The sequence below is a fragment of the Euleptes europaea genome, chromosome 21, assembly GCF_029931775.1.
Source record: "Euleptes europaea isolate rEulEur1 chromosome 21, rEulEur1.hap1, whole genome shotgun sequence".
Classification (NCBI taxonomy): Eukaryota; Metazoa; Chordata; class Lepidosauria; order Squamata; family Sphaerodactylidae; genus Euleptes; species Euleptes europaea.
In genome coordinates, this window is record NC_079332.1 from 10,681,735 (window position 1) to 10,704,094 (window position 22,360).

At 48.6% G+C, this 22,360-nt stretch overlaps 1 protein-coding gene across 1 annotated transcript; it reads left to right on the forward strand.

Annotated features, from left to right (window-relative positions):
- The first annotated feature begins 1,213 nt into the window (after positions 1–1,213).
- On the forward strand, positions 1,214–20,742 carry EEF2K (eukaryotic elongation factor 2 kinase). The gene is made up of 17 exons (XM_056866214.1): positions 1,214–1,491; positions 2,710–2,810; positions 6,730–6,790; positions 7,002–7,039; positions 7,515–7,686; positions 8,577–8,726; positions 9,542–9,674; positions 11,035–11,162; positions 11,606–11,807; positions 12,304–12,371; positions 13,028–13,105; positions 13,803–13,865; positions 14,924–15,058; positions 17,094–17,282; positions 18,551–18,675; positions 19,763–19,941; positions 20,580–20,742. Exons 1-17 carry the CDS (start codon positions 1,246–1,248, stop codon positions 20,687–20,689), a joined length of 2,178 nt encoding a protein of 725 aa, XP_056722192.1. The 5' UTR covers positions 1,214–1,245; the 3' UTR covers positions 20,690–20,742.
- The last annotated feature ends 1,618 nt before the right edge of the window (positions 20,743–22,360 follow it).

Consider the following 22,360-nt stretch of genomic DNA (forward strand, 5'->3'; position numbering starts at 1 on the left):
GTACCTTCGGCAGGAGTTGTGGGACCAACCCCTTGGCCCGTTCGTTGAAATATATCCATTCTTGAAACTGCAGTTTTAAAATAACGGGCCTTCGCACGGCATTAGAGCTCCTGGCTTTGTGTGTGGGAGATCCCGAGTTCGAGCGCCGGCCAATTTCGTCTGGTCCTGTGGGTTTGTTGATCTCTTATATTTTTCTTTCACCCTTCTTCCAGTGAGCTCAATTCTCCGTCATTTTTTTACAGCAACGGCAGGTTAGATAGGGGAGGAAGATTCACTGCCCTGGGGTCACCCCTGCCTAATTTGGGATTTGAACCCGGTTCCCCGGCTCCGAGGTGGTAAATACTGGGAGATTTTGGGGGGGGTGAAGCCTGAGGAGGGTGGGGTTTGGAGAGGGGAGGGACTGCAGTGGGGTATAATACCATAGAGCATCTTCCAAAGCACCCATTTTCTCCGACTCCTGCAGATCAGTTGTAACAGTGGGAGATCTCCATCCGCCCCGTGGTGATTCTCGAAACCCACTACATGTCCTTGGACTATGTTTGTTGGTCACAAACGCTTAGGGCTGTTGAGCTTGGAAAGTAGGCGGCTGAGGGGTCATTTTATAGAGGTCTATAAAATTATGCATGGTTTGGAGAGAGTGGGCAGGGAGAAGCTTTTCTCCCTCTCCCGTAATACTAGAACGCGGGGTCATCTGCTGAAGCCGGAGGGTGAGAGATTCAAAACAGATAAAAGGGAGTATTTCTTAACACAACGCATAGTTGAATTGTGGAACTCCCTGCCCCAGGATGGGGTGATGGCTGCCAACTTGGAAGGCTTTAAGAGGGGAGCGGACTATCCATGGGGGAGAGGGATATCCATGGCTACTAGTAAAAATGGATACTAGTCATGATGCATACCTATTCTCTCCAGGATCAGAGGAGCGTGCCTATTATATTAAATGCCGTGGAACAAGGGCAGGATGGTGCTGCTGCAGTGGTCTTGTTTGGGGGTTTCCTAGAGGCACCCGGTTGGCCACGGTGTGAACAGACTGCTGGACTTGATGGGCCTGGGTCTGATCCAGCAGGGCTTTTCTTATGTTCTTATGTCACACATCTATGCAACCCCAGAGCACCTTAATGTTCACTCCCCCGACCCCGTTTTTAAACAAGAGACTCATTTTCATCCCATTCCTTTTTGCCAGGTTCCTCCATTTGTAATACTGGCGGCTTCAACTGTCCCGCACGCGACAACCGCTCTCCCGCAAGCATGGCGGACGAAGACCTCATCTTCCACATGGAGTGCCTCGATAACGCCAAAGTCACAAAGGCGACCTCTGGAAACCACCGCGAGGGCGACAGCGACGAGGAAGACGCTTATTTCATTTGCCCGATCACGGACGACCCCGTCTCCGTCAAAGCCGCAAACGGCAAAGGCGCCAACTATTACAGCAATTTGGTCAAAAACGAGCAGTATTCCTCCAGCTCTTCTCCGAGGAATTCTTTCCATTTCAAGGTAGGGCTCGGACGCTTGTCAACCGGTAGCCGGCTGGCTTGAAGGGCAAAGGCCAAAGCTCCCTTACCCGGCTTCGTCGCTTGCCTTGTGTAGATGAAAATGGCAGCTTCTCGGCGTGGTACCAGGGGTCTGGCTGAGAGCCGGCGTGGTGTGCTGGTTCAGAGCGGTGGTTTGGAGCGGTGGACTCTGATCTGGAGAACCGGGTTCGATTCCCCGCTCCTCCAGATGAGCGGTGGAGGCTAATCTGGTGAACCAGGTTGGTTTCCCTGCTCCTCCAGATGAAGCCCTTGGGCTAGCCACAGCTCTCTCTGAACTCTCTCAGCCCCACCTACCTCACAGGGTGCCCGTTGTGGGGAGGGGAAGCGAAGGTGATTGTATGCTGGTTTGATTCTTCCTTAAGTGGTAATCCACACCCTGAATTTCTGTATTACAGCTTCACGGTTTAGTCCTCTATAAAATAGCTAGACTGTCATCGCAGAAAGTTGTAAATAAAATGGAAAAATCTTATAATCAAGGGTGGGAAAGGACAACTTTCTGTTTCTTTCCTAACAACTAACTACTGTTACAGTACCCTGCCTTCCTCTAGTTTGGTTGAACCTCCAGGTAGTGGCTGGAGATTTCCCGGGGTTACAACTGATCCCGGGATTACAACTGACAGAGATCAGCGCACCTAGAGGAAATGACCACTTGGCAAGGTGGAGTCTATGGCATTATACCCCATTGAGGCCCCATCCCCAAACCCTACCCTCCTCAGGCTCCACCCCCAAAATCTCCAGGTATTTCCCAACCCGGAGCTGGCAACCCTACCTGGACGAGAACCCGATAAACTAGGGCCTTGGGGCCAAGTTAAGGTGAGGAGATGTGATCTAATCCCCCATATCGCAATCTGACCTGAGAAAGAGTCTTTTGAGGGGGGAGGCAGTTGGATCGGGATGCAGTGCCGGGGAAGGGGGGGGTTATTCTTTCCCTGGGGACCATTCCTCTAGTTGTAGCCACCAAATGTCTCCCCCGCCCCATTTGCCGGGGGAAATTATACTGGGTCCCGAGGCCGTCGTTTTGAAATTGCTTTAAAATGGCACAGGCGTCCTCGGGTCAGACGCACGGACGTCGTCACGTCTAGCTTGGCCCTCAGGAGTGGGATGGGAAAGCCGCCTGGATGGTTTCCGGTTGCCCCGGCAGGGCGTCGTAGAAGTAACTGGGCGGTTTTAACTTCTGCAGGAAGCTTGGAAGCACGCCATCGAGAAAGCCAAGCACATGCCTGACCCCTGGGCGGAATTTCATCTGGAGGACATTGAAACCGAACACGCCACCCGGTACAGGTCGGTACCCATTTCTGAATCCCCCTGGCTTTATGGGTACTTGTCGAAGGGATCTGCTTCTTCCTTGCCACATAAGAGTGTTAAAAAAACCCAAAACCAAACACTTGGGTATGTCTATTGATTTGTTTACTTCATTTATACACCACCTTTCTTCCCAATGGGAACGTGAAGCGGCTTATGGTACTTCTCTCCTCTCCACCATTTTATCCTTGCTCCTCTCCACCATTTTATCCTTGCAGCAACCCTGCGAGGTAGGTCAAACTGAGAGCTTGCGACTGGCCCAAGGTTTCTGTGGCTGAGTGGGGATTAGAACCCGTGTCTCTCAGATCCTAGTCTGATTCTCTGGAGGCAGAGGATGTTAGTAGCAAGAGAATTTCGAAGGGAGGGACAGCCATCAAACCAGAGCCTCTCTGCAAAGCATAATTGCGGCGATGCTGATGGAGCATTTGACACCTATTTAGCATTGATATCTCAGTGGGCCTGATTGGACCAAGGTGCCCCAGCCTTATTGGTGTGGGCCCCCTTCTTTCCTTATGTCAGTGTCCTGAGAGCCTGTGTGGACTGCGCTGGCATAACATGAGAAGCCTCAGTCCGTGAAGGGGGCGGGACCCTTGTTCTGGCTCCGGCCGCCTCCTTCCTGAAAGTGGAGGCGGGGTTACCGGGGTAGGGCGGAGCTACAGAAGGGCCCCCCACCCGGAGACTTCTCAGGGGATCAAGAGAAGGACTTGTGCCAAGAAGAGGAAGAAGAAGAAGAGGAGTTGGGTTTTATATGCCGGCTTTTTCTACCACTTAAGGGAGAATCAAACCGGCTTACAATAACTTCCCCTTCCCCTCCCCACAACAGACACCCTGTGAGATAGGCGGGGCTGAGAGAGTGTGACTAGCCCAAGGTCACCCAGCAGGCTTCATGTGCAGGAGTAGGGAAACTAACCCGGTTCACCAGATAAGCATCCACCGCTCATGTGGAGGAGTGGGGAATCAAACCCGGCTCCCCAGATCAGGGTCCACCGCTCCAAACCGCCGCTCTTAACCACTACACCATGCTGGTTCCCACACTGCCAGCATGACGTCGGGAAGGGCATCTTAGTGGTCCAGAGGTGACAGAATTGGTGTGCGGTTGAAAGTGAAGGAGAAACATGGGAGAGGGAAGTCCTTGAGCTACTTGAGCTAAATTTAACCCCTCGGCTGGCCTGCGGGGCCAGACGCTTTACAGGCCAGAGAGAGATCTTTTAAGATTAACAGGATGTGATCAATGTATAACTCATGCCAGCTGGCGCTCTCTCTGCTCGGTTGGCACCACTAGACCTTTCCAAGCAGCCTTCAAGCGCGGCCCCATGTAACAACGCACCATGGTAAGTGTGCGAACCTCTCTTATTCTGACCATCTAGCAAACGTCCTCCATTCCCCCTCTCTTCTGTTATCTCTTCCATTTTTCCTGGTTTTTGGCTCTCCAAACACTTGAGTTTTCGTCATTTAAGCAGTGGAGATAAATGAGCTCATCGCAGTGTTCTTCGGATTTGACTCAATAAGGAAGAAGACGCCTCGAAATATTTCTGATTTATTTGAAAGCTATAAAAAGCACGGCCTCTTGGTCACATGCTGTGCCGTTCCTAAAATAGGGTTTTCTCTTTCTCTGGTGGGCGCGTGCTCCTCTGCCAAGTATGCCTAGAATGCAAACCTTTCGGCGCACCCGTGTACGTGCTGCGAACTCACGCTGGGGTGTGATCCGGCAGTACAGACGCACAACCGCACAGACAGGAAGTTGAGCGGAGGTGACACTTGAGACAGAAAAGGAGGAAAGGCAAAGGTAACCCAGGAGCCGCCCCAGTGGCATGGCGAAAACATCCGACCGGGCTGATGCCCAGTGGACAGCCCTTCCTCCCTTCACTCCATGGCAGGGGTTGGGATGTTCCCTGCAAACTGTCCCCCGATCCGCTTCTGCCGGACCCTTTAAAAGAATCAGCGCTGTGGCAACCGAATACGAAAGCCTTTATTGGCATTAAAAAGGAAATCGCACAGTGACGTTTACAGTAAAGTCGTGGCATGCAGATATCAGACGATAAAATTCACTGTAAAATCATTTTTACAAGAACGTGCAAATCCCACTAAATTGGTTACTTGGTGCATATCTCTTAAATTGAGACTGCCACAATTTGTTTCCATACTGAATGTTTTAGACAAGTACTTTGACCTCAAGATGGCATTATGGGGAAGGTTCAGTCTCTAAATATGTAAGATCTCCAGAACACTAAAGATTTGTTGACACAGTGATGGGGATGTATCTTGTCCATACAAAGTCTTGTTGGGTTACTGGGTGTTAACTGCTTTAAACAGAACCTGTCTTCTGATTTGTCAGCCCCTTAAAACTTAACCCATGCCTTGTGAAATATCTATATGGCAAAACCCTATAGAATATTACGAGGAGTTATGTGTTCACTTCTGACTCCTGTATCCAGGACACTGTTTGGGTTTTTTTGTGGCAGTATAGCCTTGCTTTGAATTCACATACATTTATCGTTACGGCCACGGGCCAGCATAAAATAACAGAACCGTGCAAGTACCTATATAACATTAGTAAAAATAACAATAAAAAGGAGAAATAAAAATACGGTAAAAAACCAAAAATAAACGGATTAAATACATTATCAATATAATAGAGTCCCAGATAAACACTGTATATTGTGCATGGCTTCACCCTTCACTCGTCATCTGATATGTCACTAGTAATATAACCCTTTTTGTTTTGATCGTTCCTTTTAATAATGGCCTTCCAGCAAAATTTAGCTACATCATAAGAAATCGCAGGGTTTTTATCTCCGAGCCAAAATTGGATAATTAATCTTTCATCCATTATAGGTTGATGCAAATAACCATATCGTTGTAACCAGGGATTGATGATAGATCTTCTAAATTCCTCACCGAGTTCGCAATATAATAAAATATGTGACAAGGACTCCTCTGCTCTTGCTGTACACGTGCATTTTCTCATCTCTCGGGGTTAGAAATCTACCCAGAAGAGCAGCCGAAGGGAGGGCATCAAAAACGCGCTCTCGAGAATGCCCATCTCAGTTGGGGTAAAGTAATATTGGAAAGATGTGGAACTATGACTATAAATTCTTATATACCCCGGAAAGTTGTGCAATCTCCGACTGGAGTTGCTTTGAATTCGATTAGTTACTTGGTTATTCAGTCTTAACTGACTTAACCGTTATATGGGGCAGGGTAACAATCACGTTCTCTAATTACGAGCTGAAAAAACCTTTACCACTAAGTCAATAATTATCAGATCCAGTGTGGTCATGAACACATGAAGCTGCCTTCTACTGAATCAGACCCTCGGTCCATCAAAGTCAGTATTGTCTACTCAGACCAGCACCAGCTCTCCAGGGTCTCAGGCAGGGGTCTTTCACATCACCTACTTGCCTGGTCCCTTTAACTGGAGATGCCGGGGATTGCACCTGGGACCTTCTTCATGCCAAGCAGAGGCTCTACCACTGAGCCACAGCCCCTCTCCACCTTAGATTTGGTAGGTAACTATTCCCTATCAGCAAGTAACGGGTCTATGAGATTAGATCGGCCCCTATCGTAGAGGGGACACGTAAGGAGGATATGTGAAGATGTTTCTATGTCGCCCTCCCCACATGGGCAGACCCTATCCAGGTATGCAACTTTATTAAATCTTCCGTATAGTAATGCAGATGGTAATACATTTAATCTAGCAAGCATATATGCTCTTCGCTGTTGGGGTACAGTTAGGCACGTGAAATATTGCGCCCGCTGGGGCAACCTGCAGGACCAGGGAATCCCCCTCAGAGTTCGAACAACCAAGGTTAAGCAGTTAATGTATTCCCCCTGACTCCGTCCTCCTTCGAGTGCTGGGACTGGTGAAATGAACCCCCCTGTGCTTTTCGTTCGGCAGGTACAACGCCGTTACCGGGGAGTGGGTCGAAGACGAGGTGCTGATCAAAATGGCGTCCCAGGTGAGCGGGGAGTCCTGCGTTTCCCTACTAACCCCGGAGCTCTGCCGTCAGTCATTGTTTTGGACACTGTCGAGAGTTCCTCGCATCCTGAGAAGGTTGGGCGCATGTGGCGGAGCTTCCTTCCATGAAGGAAATGAGGATGTGCAGAATTTTTTCCTCTGGACATCAGTCAGGCTTCTCGGAAGTTGATTGTGTTTCTGTTTCTTTCTAGCCGTTTGGCCGCGGTGCGATGCGGGAATGCTTCCGGACGTAAGTGTATTTCTGGTGGGGTGCCTTGGCGTGGGTTGTGGTGGGCTGGGGGGTCTTTTCGAGTGGAAAGCTCAGTTAATTTTAATACAGCGTCGCTCTTTGTACATTGGGGAGGGAATAATCTAAGGAGGGATGGAGCGAACCCTTTCTCCTCTCAGCATGCTATGAACTTAACAGAATTCACTGCCACAGAGTGTGCTAGATGAGCCTGCTTTCAAAGGAGGATCGACAGATTTGTGGGAGGTCTACCAACAGCTGGTAGTCGTGACGGCTAAATGGAGCCTCCATGCTCAGAGGCAATGTACCTTTTTAGCTGCAGTTGCTGGGGGGAGGCCTGGAGATGCACGTTGTAAGCGTGGCAACAGCCAGAGCATGGCAAAGCGCCATAAATGGCTTTGCTTGTGGCCCTGCCTAAAGTACCGGGCCCGATTTCCGCATCATTTTTACCTCCGTGTGGTTTCCCCTCTCCTCGCAGGAAAAAGCTGTCCAATTTTTTGCACACTCAGAACTGGAAAGGGGCCTTCAACTACGTGGCCAAGCGGTACATCGAGACGGTCAACAGAGACGTCTATTTCGAGGACGTGCGGCTCCAGATGGAGGCGAAGCTGTGGGGGGAAGAATACAACCGGCATAAGCCGCCCAAGCAGGTACCTTGTTCGAGACGGGGAACGAAAGAGAGAGAAAAGGGTCCTCCAGGGATGGAAACCATCCTGAGAGTTTCAAAAGCCGCTCGGTCAAGATCGAACTATTGTACTCTTTTAAGATTTATTTATTATTTTTGTCATTGATTGAAACATTTGACACCTATTTAGCATTGATATGTCAGTGGGCCTGGCCCCTCGCCTCTGCAGGCGGGGGACACAGGGAGCAGGGCTTTAGAAGAGGATCTGAACTGATGGTTACAGGAGACCTAGTTTGTACTGTGGTTCAGCGGTCATGAATTTCAGTTTGCACAGGTGATTCTTGGTGGATTGCATCCAGATTTTGCTGGCAGTGTTTGAGAAGCAATTTCATACACCCCCTTTAAACATAAACCTGAGTTAGAATCATAGAGTTGGAAGGGACCACCAGGGTCATCTAGTCCAGCCCCCTGCACAATGCAGGAAATTCTCAACTACCTCCCCCACAAACACCCAGTGACCCCTACTCCATGCCCAGAAGACGGCCAAGATGCCCTCCCTCTCATCATCTGCTTAAGGACGTAGAATCAGCATTGCTGACAGATGGCCATCTAACCTCTTCTTAAAAACCTCCAGGGAAGGAGAGCTTACCACCTCCCGAGGAAGCCTGTTCCACTGAGGAACTGCTTCTAACGGTTAGAAAATTCTTCCTAATATCTAGATGGAAACTCTTTTGATTTAGTTATTTGTGAGTGAATTCAGTTTGCAGTATCGCTCTGCCAAAATGGCTTGAGAACTCTTGATAATTCAAAGAAATGGCCCCTTCAATCTGTTTGCTTACAGCAGGCAGTTTTTTTCTTAGAAGGAGTTGACCTAACCCCGCCTGCTTGTCAAAAGTGGCTGGCTTTCTTCCCCAGGTGGACATCGTCCAGACCTGCATCATCGAAATGAAGAACCGGCCGGGCAAGCCCCTCTTTCACCTGGAGCATTATATCGAGGGCAAATACATCAAATACAACTCGAACTCAGGCTTTGTGCGAGACGACAATATCCGCCTCACCCCGCAGGTAAGGCTTCCTCGGGCATGATTTTGCAGTCTGCAAACTGCAGTCCGCTGCCGCCTCACAGGAACCTTCCTGCCCCTTAAGATCAGCCCAAGTGTGGCTCAGGGCTTATCTCAGTAGTCAGCTCCCATCTTTGGAACTCCTTGCCACAGGAAACCTATCTCATAATCTCTTTCTTGGCCATTAGGAGATCAGTTTACATCTAATCTGTGAATCACAGTGCGTGCTAACTGAAGGGTTGCAATGTTTAAATTCACAAACCATAGTTTGTCAAGTGGTGTCCCAGTCGTAACCACCGAGACAGTACTCCTTCCTAGATTTCCTCCCTGTCTAGAGGCATGAAGGGCTTACACGCAAACCGGGGTATGTTACTGATGTCAGACCGATTAACCCAAGTTTGCTGCCTGAATGTCTTATATAACAAACGCTCCCCAGATGTGAGCTGCCGATAACACCATGCCATATGAATACCCTTTCTTGCGGAAAACAGCTTCCCAGGAAGATAGTTTCAGGTAGGCAGCTATGTTGGTCTGCAATAGCGGAACAAGATTCGAATCCAGTAGCTCCTTAAAGACCAACAAGATTTCCAGGGTATAAGGTATCTGGCAAAGGGATTTGACTCTCAAATCTTGCTGGTGCTACTGGACTGGAATCTTGCAGCTTCCCAGTTAATTTGAGTCAGTAGATCCCAACTTCTAATTTGAGGAGGGTCTTGTGTGCGATTTTCTCAAGTGTCGCTGCTGTTATGGGGTCTACCAAAGTGCAACGCTGACATCCTCAGAAGGCCTCTTCTCCCATATGACAATCCCCCCCCACAGGCTTTTAGTCACTTCACGTTTGAACTGTCAGGGCACCAGCTCATCATCGTTGACATCCAAGGCGTCGGAGACCTTTACACCGACCCTCAGATCCACACGGAGAGCGGCACAGACTTCGGGGACGGCAACCTAGGTACAAAAAACCAGCCTGACGTTGTGCGGCCGTTGGGGTTCGTTGGGAAAGGGCTGATAGGTTTGGAGCCGGCTCGGCGGACAAGTGACGTCTTACACGGCTGCCGTGGGATGACAGAACCTTGACGGTGTGTTCGGCGTTGAGACTGTCTTTGGGGAAGGAGCGGTTTGCATCAGTGAAGGGGCAGGTGGTGAGGGAGTGTGTAATCCTTTCCCTGGCAGTTGCTTTTGAGGGCCAGTGTGGTGTAGTGATTGGACTTCGATCCAGGAAAGTGAGGTTCAAACCCCCATTCAGCCATGGAAGCTGACTGGGTAACCTTAGACCGGGCTCTTTCATAGGAACATAAGAAAGGCCCTGCTGGATCAGACCCAGGCCCATCAAGTCCAGCTGTCTGTTCACACAGCAGCCAACCAGGTGCCTCTAGGAAGCCCACAAACAAGACAACTGCTTCAGTATTGTCCTGCCTGTGTTCCAAAGCACCTGATATCATAGGCATGCTCCTCTGATCCTGGAGAGAATAGGCATGCATCATGACTAGTATCCATTTTGAGTAGTAGCCATGGATACCCCTCTCCTCCGTGAACGTGTCCACTCCCCTCTTAAAGCCTTCCAAGTTGGCAGCCGTCACCCCATCTTGGGGCAGGGAGTTCCACCGTTTAACTCCGCCTGTCTCTGTCTAACCTACCTCACAGGGTTGTTGTGAAGGGGAACACGGGAAGATGGGGAGATGATGTATGTGGCCATGAGCTCCTGGGAGGAAATTGAGGGTCAAAACATTCTTGCTAAGTAATTATCCTTCCGTTGCTTGACACAGCAAATTTGTTATCAATCCCCTGGCATGGGTGAAAGCTCAGCGTTGCAATTCTTGAGGCAGGAGCCTCTTTGTGTGCACTCGAGGATGACATTGTGTTTTAGATGTTTCCTCAGACTACATAACAGTTAAAGCGGTTCCACAATGGAATAGGCTTCCTTGGGAGGTGGTAAGCTCTCCTTCCCTGGAGGTTTTTAAGAAGAGGCTAGATGGCCATCTGTCAGCAATGCTGATTCTATGACCTTAAGCAGATCATGAGAGGGAGGGCATCTTGGCCATCTTCTGGGCATGGGGCAGGGGTCACTGGGTGTGTGTGTGGGGTGGAGGTAGTTGTGAATTTCCTGCATTGTGCAGGGAGTTGGACTAGATGACCCTGGTGGTCCCTTCCAACTTGATTCTATAAACATCTGTAAAGCAGCAGTTTTAGGGTCTGTGGGACTTCTGAGAGCAGCAACGGGGATGATAAAGCTTACATGGTCCCCGGTGGAGGATTCTGGGCCTTGCCTATTGAAATGATTTCGACACCCTGGCTTCTTTGGACATCCCTAGGTGTACGAGGCATGGCGCTGTTCTTCCACTCCCATTCGTGCAACAAGATCTGCCGGAGCATGGGCCTGACGCCGTTCGATCTCTCTGCCAAAGAGAACGACGCCTTGTATCGCAGCAATAAGCTCCTCGTAAGTCTTCTGCCCCAAGATGCCTTGAAGGCAAGACTCTGACCCACGTTGTGTTTTTGTTTTGCGGTAATTTATGGGCATTGTGAGATGAGATGGGAAAACACTAAATACGATTAATCATCTATTACGATCCGAAAGCAAAAGATGATGGTCCCAGATCTACTTTAAAGGAGCCTGTTGAAGCCAGAGCAAGCTCCTTTAAAGTTTATTTTATCACATGGCTGGTTTATTGACTTCCTTTGTAGTCCGCCTTTCTTGCAGAGACTCAAGGCAGAGTACAAAAATTTAAAAAACCAGCCATACGATAAAAACCATATAAACAATTAAAAAAAAACAACCACCATAAATACAATTAAAAATGCACCCCAGCAGAACTGTCAAGAAAGTGTCTACAGACGTTAAAACTGGGATGTGGTCCCCCCCCCCCATGTTTCCTTCTCAAGGAATCTGCACGGACAGTTGTGCGGGGCACGGAAGAGAAATGCGGCAGCGCCCGAGTGAGAACCGTCTCCGGCAGCCGCCCTCCTCTGCTTTTCCGTTTGTCCGAAAACTCTGGAGACGAAAGCATGAGCGACGTGACGTTTGACTCCTTGCCCTCCTCCCCTTCCTCGGCGACGCCCCATAGCCAGAAGATCGACGTGCTTCGTAAGTATTCTTGTCTTCCGCCTTGGGTCCCTGTCAGTACAACAATCTGTATTTTTGTTCTCCCATATATGGATGTGGGAGCTCTTCTACGCATCATAAGAACATAAGCAAGGCCCTGCTGGATCAGACCAGGGTCCATCAAGTCCAGCAGTCTGTTGACACAGCGGCCAACCAGGTGAGAAGTAAAAGTGAAAGGGATGTCAGAATTATTCATGTTCGCATTCATGTTGACAAACGCAGTGTGACTGTAGATCGCGGTGGGTAGCCGTGTTAGTCTGTCTGTAGCAGTAGAAAAGAGCAAGAGTCCAGTAGTACCTTAAAGACTAACAAAATTACTGGCAGGGTTATGCGCTTTTCTGAACCACACAACCCACTTCTTCACTTCTAGGTTTAAGGTTATTTGATGGAACAGACTTTGGGTCTCTTAAGATTCTCTCTCTTCTTGGGAGGACGAGGCCTCATTAAATTAAAACTTTCACACTTTCCCCCCTCCTAGACTGGCCGGTATTCAACGAAGTGGACAATCTGGTTCACAAAGATCACGAGGGCCTTGACAACCAAAGGGTAAGTGTTTCGTTCAAGGCCGGGCTAGACGGAGGGGGCCCCGATCGCCCAGAAAACGAAGGGTGGAGGGATCCGGTTTGACAGCAAAAGAGGCGGAGAGGGGACCGGTGCAGAATCCGAGCCATGGGTTTCCTGCTTCTCTCTATCCCATGCTGCACAACAGGGGTGTCAAACTCAGTTGTTACGAGGGCTGGATAAGACATAAATGTCACTTGGTCAGGCCAGGCCAGGCCTCCCCAGCCCAGATTGAGAAGGTGGGGGTGGCTGCTTTGGCTGGCTTGCGGGCCGGATAAGAGCTCTCAAGGGGCCGGATCCGGCCCTCGGGCCTTATGTTTGACACCCCTACTCTACAACTCCTGCGGTTTCCAGGCCTCTATCATCCGAAATCCTCTCGATCTTTTCCCCACCGTTTGTCCTGCTGGCCTTGCGAGTGAGTTAGACAGTTTTTGGGGATGGGTACATTCTTTTCAGATAGTATTGCGGCCCAAACCCAGGGCTGTGTAGGATGAGAAAAACAAGGGTATTGAGGTGTAATCAGACTTGGCTGGAAGGGACACAGCTGTCCATAAAACAGGGGTCCCTAGCGCCTTTGCTTATTGAGGGAGAAAAGAAAATAGTGTTGTTTCGTCCCTGATTGCCATTTTTTCCCCCAACAGGACTCTGAAAATGGAAGTGACAGCGGATACCCCAGTGAAAAGAGGAGCGATCTGGAAGACATGGATCACCGAGAAAGGGTAACTCTTTTTATTTCAGGCTCTGCCGGAGCAAGGGCCGTGGCTCGGTGGTACAACATCTGCTTGGCGTGCAGAGGATCCCAGGCTCGATCCCCGGCATCTCCAGTTTAAAAGATCAGGCAGTAGGTGCAGTGAAAGACCTCAGCCTGAGATTTGGGAGAGCTGCTACCAGTTTGAGTAGACACTACTGACCTTGATGGGAGAATGCACCCCGAACGTTCTCCCTTCTGCGGAGGAAGGAATCCTTGACCTCAGAATAGTTTTTAGTTTCAGCAGAGGGAAAGGCACAGATGCTGCACCTCTTTTTTCCTTCTGCCAGGGCTAAAAGGAGCCGGAGGGCCATGCTTGAGCCTGGAAAACATGTATGGGTCTGCGGAGGAATTGACAAATCCCCCCTTCCCCAAAACTGCCACCCCAGACTCAATCCCATCCTTTTTATGACCAGCCTTTGTAAGGAGTTGCAGTCATGGAAGTCCAGCGCCATGTGTAGTTTGGCCTCTAATCTTTAAAAAAAATATATCAGTTCAAGTATTTGAAGGGGTCATCCTAGCAAAGGCAGTGCATCGTTCCACAACTGTTAAAGATTTGCAAAACATGTATTTGGAAGGCTGCATGTAGACTGGGCGGGGAGTTAACATTCTGTGAACTTTTCTGGAAACATGGGCTGAAAGGTGCATTTTTAAAATCTGTCTCACAGGGCCATTCCAACCTCAACCGAAGGCATGAATCCGACGAGGACAGCCTGGGAAGTTCTGCAAGGGTAAATAAAAGCTGAAATCTCCGCAGACGATCGGTTGCTCTCACTCATACGCTTGCTGCCATTCCGGCTTGCTTCCCTACCTTTCACCCTTCTGAAAGCAGTTAATTTCCCTCCCCCTTGAGATGCTGAATTGTATTTCATTTTCACTCATGTCCTTTTTCTTTTCACTTTTCAATCGTTCCCTCCCCCCCCCAATTAGAGAAATACTGCTGTAAATAAATCTTCTGCGACCACTAGACAAAGTCCCCGGAACACACTGGTGATTCTGCATGATTTCCTTGCCTGGCATGGTGTTCTGGGCCTTTCAAGCTGCTAGATGTGGTTTTCATTCGATCCTGCTTCTTTTGCTCTGTCCGTGCGGTTGGGGAGGCTTGTCTCCCAAAGATGGCCGTTCTGGAGAGGTCCCTGAAGTCTCTCCGTAGCGCTGCTTTTCTAAAACGACAGTGTGGGTTTCTCAGTCGTTTTGCTGCAACTTCTCAGGGCCATTAGTTCATTCCTTGTGTGAACTGTCAGCAGTAAAAAAGAACTATTTGTAGAAAGTAACGCCTTATAAACGAGAAGGAAAGTGAATTTGCTGAGCTTCGGACCCTTCCGTTAGCTGCAGACCTTGATGCGAATCGTGAGCTTTGGACCAGCAGATCTATTTTGAGGAGTGCAGTAAAATGAACCCCTTTTATGAGATGCAGAGGTTTGGGCGGGGAATGAACCTGGATGAAAGTGTATTGCCAAATTGTGGGTGGAGGCTAACAGTGCGATCCTAGTAGCAAAGAGCAAGAGCCCAGTAGCACCTTAAAGACTAACAAAATTTCTGGCAGGTGTGTGGGAAGCATCTTTGTCCCAACATGGCAGAAAATCATGGCCATGGAAAATCCAAGCCCTGCGCTTATCAGCATGCTTTGTCCTTTGGAAAGCACTTTGCGGAAATGCATAAAAAAAGCCTTGCCGAACCAGCCGTGGCCTGTCTAGGATCTCTCCCTTCTGGAAGGTCGTGTCTGTGGACAGGATGACACCCTTCCTGTTTTCAAGGTGAAGTCACAATGCCTTTGCCCGGTTTCTAGGTCAGCGTGGAGAAGTGGAACCTCTACAACGCCGCCCGAGTCCACATTCACAGATCCTCCTGCGTTGCGGTGGAAGTGCAGAGACTCAACGCCCTGGAGCTGGAGAAGAAAATTGGGAAGTCCATCTTGGGAAAGGTATGACCACCGCAGGCTGTTGCCTCTGTACTCGGTATCCGCCGAACGGATGCCTCCCCCTGCCAAAAGAAAGCGAGTTCCATCTAAACGGGCCACATATTCAAGTAAACTTAATGGGCCCAATGCTAGGGAAGGCAAAGGAGTACCCTTGTCGGCCTGCGCGAGCGCAAACTCCTCTCCCTCGTGGTGTCTCATCTTCGAGAAACTTCCTGTGTCAACCCTCTGTTCCTGTAGCGTTCAGTGCAGAGGTGGTCCTATCCAAGCCCTCTCCAGCTTTACCCCATGAGGAGCCCCGTGGTGCAGAGTGGTAAGCTGCAGTACTGTAGTCCAAGCTCTGCTCATGACCTGAGTTCGACCCCGACGGAAGTTGGTTTCAGGCAGCCGGCTCAAGGTTGACTCTGCCTTCCATCCTTCCGAGGTCGGTCAAATGAGTACCCAGCTTGCTGGGGGCAAAGGGAAGATGACTGGGGAAGGCACTGGCAAACCACCCCGTAAACAAAGTCTGCCTAGTAAACGTCGGGATGTGACATCACCCATGGGTCAGGAATGACCCGGTGCTTGCGCGGGGAAGGGAAGGTGATTGTAAGCCAGTTTGATTCTTCCTTAAGTGGGAGAGAAAGTCGACATGTAAAAACCAACTCTTCTTCTTCTCCATCACTGTGCCCAAGGTAGAAGAGGTCGCTTTCTAGGGTGATTTGCTTTGTTCCTCTGGCCCTAAAGTGTGTGTTCAGACATAGGAGAAAATGGGAGTGTGCTCTTTAATGGTTTGGTCCTCACAGGGTGGGGCTGTGGCTTGGGGGTAGAGCATCTGCTTTTCTCTCCGAAGGTCCCAGGTTCAATCCCTGGCATCTCCAGTTGTAAGGTTAAGGTCACAGATGATGTGACAGATCTCCACCTAAGACCCTGAAGAGCCACGACAAATCAGAGTAAAGAATATAGGCCAATGGTCCGATTCAGTATAACGAGCTTCATGGGTTTACTGAAGCAATTCCCTCCAATGTTTCACATACTCGCTGCGACGGTGAATTTTAATCCCCTCACTAGCTTGGCCTGTTTCCAATTTTGGGTTGTTAGGTTTTGCTAAAGCACAGCTTTGTATGTCAAAACAATCTACCCCTGGACTTTTGTTTTTGAACCAAGGAATCCCATCGGTGCATTTTTCAAGTTGGAAAACTGCTTCGGGGAGAGGATGGGAAAGCACGGTGTGATGTCACAGGATCCCCCCCCCAGCCAATCAGCATTCTGCAGAGCCCAGTCCACTTCATGGACAGAATGTCCCATCCAGTTATTAGGGGACTATAATAGACCTAAGAGGACAGTGGAGGGAACGTGCTCAGCAGAGCAGATCGAGCGTGGCTTGATTTTTCAAGCACGTCTGTACCTACTCTTAGTTTCCCTGTGGAATCGACGCTTCGTGAATGTATTAAGAAATGTGCCCTGTTCCCCAGGCAACACGTATTAAGCAAACGTGTTGTTAAAATCATAGCTCTTGACTATGGGGATGTGTGATAACGTAGAGTCCTGTTCCGTGAGGTGCACGCACGGGGGGAGTTCTCCCTGTCATGTTTATGTCTCCACTTCCACCCCATTTTTATGGAGAGGCAGCCAATAAATATTTTTTTAAAAATAACTTCAGTTCATTATATGGTGTTTTAAGTGTTTTGCAGAACATAGGCACTGCCTGACTATTGGGGTGGTCTGTGTTTAATCCCTTTATGGGAATGATACAGCATGGCGTAGTGGTTAAGAGCGGTGGTTTGGAGCAGTGGACTCTAATCTGGAGAACTGGGTTTGATTCCCCACTCCACACGAGCGGCTTACGCTGATCTGGTGAACTGCATTTGTTTCCCCACTCCTACACACAAAGCCAGCTGGGTGACCTTGGGCTAGTCACAGCTCTCTCCGCCCCACCTCCCTCACAGGGTGTCTGTTGTGGGGAGGGGAAGGCGATTGCAAACCGGTTTGAGTCTCCCTTAAGTGGTATAGAGAGTCGGCATATGAAAACCAACTCTTCTTCTTCTCTCTTTCCTCGCAGGTGCATTTGGCCATGGTTCGCTACCACGAGGCGGGCCGTTTCTGCGAGAAGGACCAAGAGTGGGATCAGGAGTCCGCCATTTTCCACCTGGAGCACGCGGCCGACTGCGGAGAGCTGGAAGCCATTATTGGGTTAGGTCTCATGTATTCTCAGCTGCCACACCACATTCTCTCGGAGGTCAATCTGGAGGTAAAGAACATCTGTTATTGTCGTATCGATGTCCGTTTGTATTTCGTCATTCCTCCAAGGAGTTCACAGTTCTACATCCATAGCCCTTCCCTCCACTGTTTTATCCTAGCAGACACCCTATAAGGTAGGTTAGGCTGAGAGAGAGAAGGTGGACCACGATCATGAGTTTTCCAGCTAAGTGGGGATTTGAACCCAGGTCTCCTCAGGCCTGACCTGAGCACAACCTAAACACAACCTCACACAATATAGTGGCTGTCGTGAAACTAAATGGTTGCAAAAGGTGAGTGTGCGTAATTTCATTCTCAATTTTTGGCATTTGTGTTTTCACGTGAAATCGAGTATGAGAATAAGGGCCTCTTTGCCCATATTCCCTGTATAGATGCACACCTAATATATTTTGTGCGTGCCTGAAAACATGAGATTTGTGACATGCTCACAAATGCCTGTATTGTACAGCTACCCAATCAGGGTTCCCTGCCTCAGCAGCTGGTCTAGCATTTGTGTTGTGTAATGTGGGGAATGGGCTGTCTAGCCCTGCCTCTTATACCAGGGATGGTGTGTCAGAGGAGATACGTGGGGCATCATTATTCCTCTGGTTGTAAATCCCATTCCTAACATCCCTCGGGGCTCTACGAATGTGGTTGCTGGGTTACTATTGGCCACCCAGAACCTCTTCTTGCTGACCTGCTGCGTAGTCCTAGGACGAGAGACCCCTACCCCGGATTTTCTGTGGCATGTGTAGAGGACTTGGGGGAGGTGTTTAGACTTGTGGGGATTAGAAGTCAACCATCCCCTGAATCTTCTGCATATGCCAGAGGAAAGGACTCACAATAATGGGTATAAATTACAGGTGGAAAGGTACCAGGTGGATATTAGGGGGGGAAAATTCAGTAAGAGGAATTCAGCAGGAAGGTGCCTGGGGAGGTGGTGAGCTCCCCTTCTCTGGCAGTCTTCAAGCAGCGGCTGGATAAACACTTATCAGGATGCTTTAGGCTGATCCTGCATTGCGCAGGGGGTTGGACTAGATGGCCTGTATGGCCCCTTCCAACTCTGTGATTCTATATTTCAAGGAGCTGGGAGGGTGAGGAGTTGGGAGCAACTCAGAGGGCTTTCCTCCTCTCTGCTTGTGCTAGAATTTCCCTCCCGTCTCTAGCATTAACACACAACCTCTTGAGTGATTGAAATCCCAGGCACAAATAGGAAGGAATGACGATGTTCTATGATGTCCCATTAAGCTATGCCCCCCTCCCCTGTGTTTGTTTTAATAGGACAGCCCAGAAAACAGAACCAAAGGCTTTGAGAATTTAAACAGAGCAGCAGAAGCGGGAGATCGTCCTTCCATGATCCTTGTGGCGAGAGCATATGACACAGGCATGAATCTTCGCCCTGACAGGTATTGCATGGCAAGGATCCCTCACTGGCTATCCTTTGTCATTGCAGCTTTGGGAAGTGTGTGTGTGTGTGGGGGGGCACATAACAATACTGATAGAAATTGGGATACTTTATATTAAACGTACAGTTTGTTAAAAAGAATGTTGATAAACGGTGACAGTCCATTGGTGAGACACCGGAGGTGGACCATCGGACAGGTAGAGTTCCATAGGCGAAGTGTTCCTTTTAACACAACCCGTAAAGCGGGAGTTCTGCCTTAGGCTGCTAATGCAAGTCTTGGAAACTTCAACATCTTAAACTCTTTGCTGGGTTGCACCTTGAGGTTCCCTGGTGTGTTAAAAGACTTAGCTTAGTTCCAGAAAAATGCCTTTTTACCCAATCATTGAGGGATGCTATTTTCCACATTAAGGTTGACAATGTGGAAATTGAAATTGTTCAAGACTTTCTATTCCTTGGCTCCACTATCAACCAAAAGGGAGACTGCAGCCAAGAAATCAGAAAGAGAGTGAGACTGGGAAGGGCAGCCATGAAGGAGCTAGAAAAGATTTTGAAGTGTAAGGATATATCACTGGCCACCAAGACTAGATTAATTCTTGCCATCAAATTCCCTATTACTATGTATTGGTGTGAAAGCTGGACAGTGAAGAAAGCTGATAGGAAGAAAATAGATTCCTTTGAAATGTGTTGTTGGAGGAGAGTGTTACGAATTCCGTAGACTGCCAAAAAAACAAATCAGTGGGTTATAGATCAAATCAAGCCTGAACTGACCCTAGAAGCTAAAATGACTAAACTGAGGCTATCGTATTTTGGTCACGTCATGAGATGAAGAGTCACTGGAAAAGACAGTCATGCTAGGAAAAGTGGAGGGCAGCAGGAAAAGAGGAAGACCCAACAAGAGATGGATTGACTCAATAAAGGAAGCCACAGCCTTCAATTTGCAAGATCTGAGCAAGGCTGTCAAAGATAGGACATTTTGGAGGACTTTCATTCATAGGGTCGCCATGAGTCGGAAGCGAGTTGACGGCACTTAACACACACACATTGTCCCACTTCTCCTTTTCTATTCTGTTTTTCCCCCCATTACTCAGAGACCAAGACTGGAAGAGAGCCCTGTACTGGTACGACGCAGCATTGAACATGACGGACTACGACGAAGGAGGGGAATACGACGGCACGCAAGATGAACCCCGGTACCTGCTCCTGGCAAGGGAAGCGGAAATGTTAACGACGGGAGGGTTTCATCTGGAGAAGGACCCCCAGAGAGCAGGTACCACTCTCGCCTTTATTTGTTCATTCAGAAGGAGTTCCGCATTCCCAGTGGTGGTGAATTGTAGAATTCTGGTTGGTCGGCCAGCCTGAGAGAGTCCAAATACTGCTTTTTCAGAAGCATGCATCTGTGTGAATACATGTGTGAATTTGTGTATATCTTGTGTATAACAACTGAGGGGAGTGCCAGAGGAACGAAGGGTGAAGATAGGTCATTCAACGAACGGGCGCACTAATTCAGCCCTAGGCTATTTTCTGATTGTTAGTGCCGTAAAGACAGAAGCAGGGGGTTCCAGGAAACTTTTTTACAGTAGGAGTTGTTCAGCGGTGGAATCAGCCCCCCCTCACTGGCAGTCTTTAAGCAGAGGCTGGACAAGCACTTGTCAGGGATGCTCTAGGCCTCAACATATCGCAGCATCAATACTTTGTGTCTTAGCTGGTTGCTAGATAATGGCTGGCCCTGAGTGCTTTGAGAATGACTCATGTTTACAGAACTATGCACAACTCATATCATTGAGCAGGGGGTTGGTCTAGGTGGCCTGTACGGCCCCCTTTCAACTCTATGATTCTATCTTTTGAGTCTGGCAAAAAGACCCTTTTCCTGTCCTCCTCATGTGGTTCTCTGTCTCGTCTTCCCAGGCGAGCGCTACACAGAAGCTGCGGAAGCCGCAACGCAAGCCATGAAAGGCAGGTTGGCTCACCAGTACTATCAAAAAGCCGAGGAAGCGTGGGCCATGATGGAAGAGTGAAACTTGAACCCAGTGCTGCTTTTCCTGTAGATATCAGGACAGAGACTTTTTTTTACAAGACCCTTGTTTTTGTTTGGGGAGGTGGGGTGGGGAAGCCGAAAAATATGTATTTTTATGTGCTGTTTGAAAATGATCTCCTGGGTGGTTCTTTCTTTTTCCTACGGTTATTTTTGCTCCTAACTTGATTGCAAACAGAAAGAAAAGTAGAAGCAGTAAAAATCACTCTTTCAAAGCGGCAATATCGAGCGCTGCCGATACTTTATTTTAAAAAAAACCATCCAACCAGAGAAACCCTGGTTGACTGGAAAACTGTCGAGTTATGTCAGTTTTGATGACATTCTTTGTGTCGTCTGACAGAAGAGGTCTGCACATCGCAGCGTCAATACTTTGTGTCTTAGCTGATTGCTAGATAATGGCTGGCCCCGAGTGCTTTCAGAATGACTCATGTTTACAGAACTATGCACAACTCATATCGTTGAATGCCTGGATTCCCCCCCTCCCCACTGTATGGTTGTAATGGATAAACGTTTGTGAACCATCTTGCTGTGTTACTGAAGTCGCCATGATTTTTTAAGAAATGAATCTTGCTAAATATGAAATGGAAACACCTGATAGCTTTAATAAGAGAGTAGCAGTTGGCTTGATAAGGAACGCAGGACCAGAGAAGTTTTTTAGCATGCAGAATATGCAAATCTTGCTTCCCCCCCGTTATTATGCCCTTCAGATAATCAAATTCTGTTTGTTTACTAATGGCAGTTAAATTTTGCTATACTGTTAAGAGAATAATGCTGGTCTTTTTAACCCCTCAAACAGTGATATGGCTGATACTTTCTCGTATCTGCAGCATCTCAGAGGCGTATCTGAACGGCCCAACCCCTAGCAAACCCTGCAGAACGCTTTTCTGTGCCATATTCTCATCCCCTTGGTTGCACTTTTAAAGAAATTATTTATGTTCAGCTGTAAGTCCTGAAGGGGTGAAGAAATAGGTGTAAACAGGCCTTATGTAGTGTACACTGTGTTCTTATAAGCTGAAGTTCAGTGGAAATTCATGAGGATTTTGCTTTGGAGTTGAATCCCTGGGACATTTCTCTGCACGTTTGTCTCACCCTTGGAAGCGTATACAACAAGTTAAGTGTGGCTTGTGCTTTAATTACCGGAAAGAAAATAGAGGGAGGTGCGCGACAGTCTATGGTTTGAAATGTGTCAGGATTCCTTTTGTAGTTTGCCAGGAAATAAAAGGTTTTACAATGAATGAAGTGTTTTCTGTTATTGGTGGCCCAAAATAACTGGATCCTGGACTTTAAGAACACACATATGCTGCAGTTTTGCATCCAAATGAGTCACCCAAGATTGTACATGCAAATGTTGCCTAGGGTTGCCAGGCCCCTCTTTGCAAAAGATTTTTGGGGTGGAGCCTGAGGAGGGCGGGGTTTGGGGAGGGACTTCAATGCCATAGAGTCCAATTGCCAAAGTGGCCATTTTCTCCTGGGGAACTGATCTCTAACGGCTGATCAGTTATAATAGCAGGAGATCTCCAGTTAGTACCTGCCGGCTGGCAACTGTATCCAGTTTTCGCAGAGGGAGGCTCATGACATCGGTCATACCAGAAACAGCCAGTGAACTCATGAAGCTACCTTATACTGAATCAGACCCTTGGTCCATCACAGTCTT

Bases quoted from the DNA above. Each gene is read 5' to 3' on its own strand.
- EEF2K (XM_056866214.1), top strand. From the start codon at position 1,246: ATGGCGGACGAAGACCTCATCTTCCACATGGAGTGCCTCGATAACGCC. The intron at 12,372-13,027 runs GTAAGTGTTTCG...TTCCCCCAACAG, and splicing joins AGGGCCTTGACAACCAAAGG to GACTCTGAAAATGGAAGTGA. The intron at 15,059-17,093 runs GTATGACCACCG...CTTTCCTCGCAG, and splicing joins GGAAGTCCATCTTGGGAAAG to GTGCATTTGGCCATGGTTCG.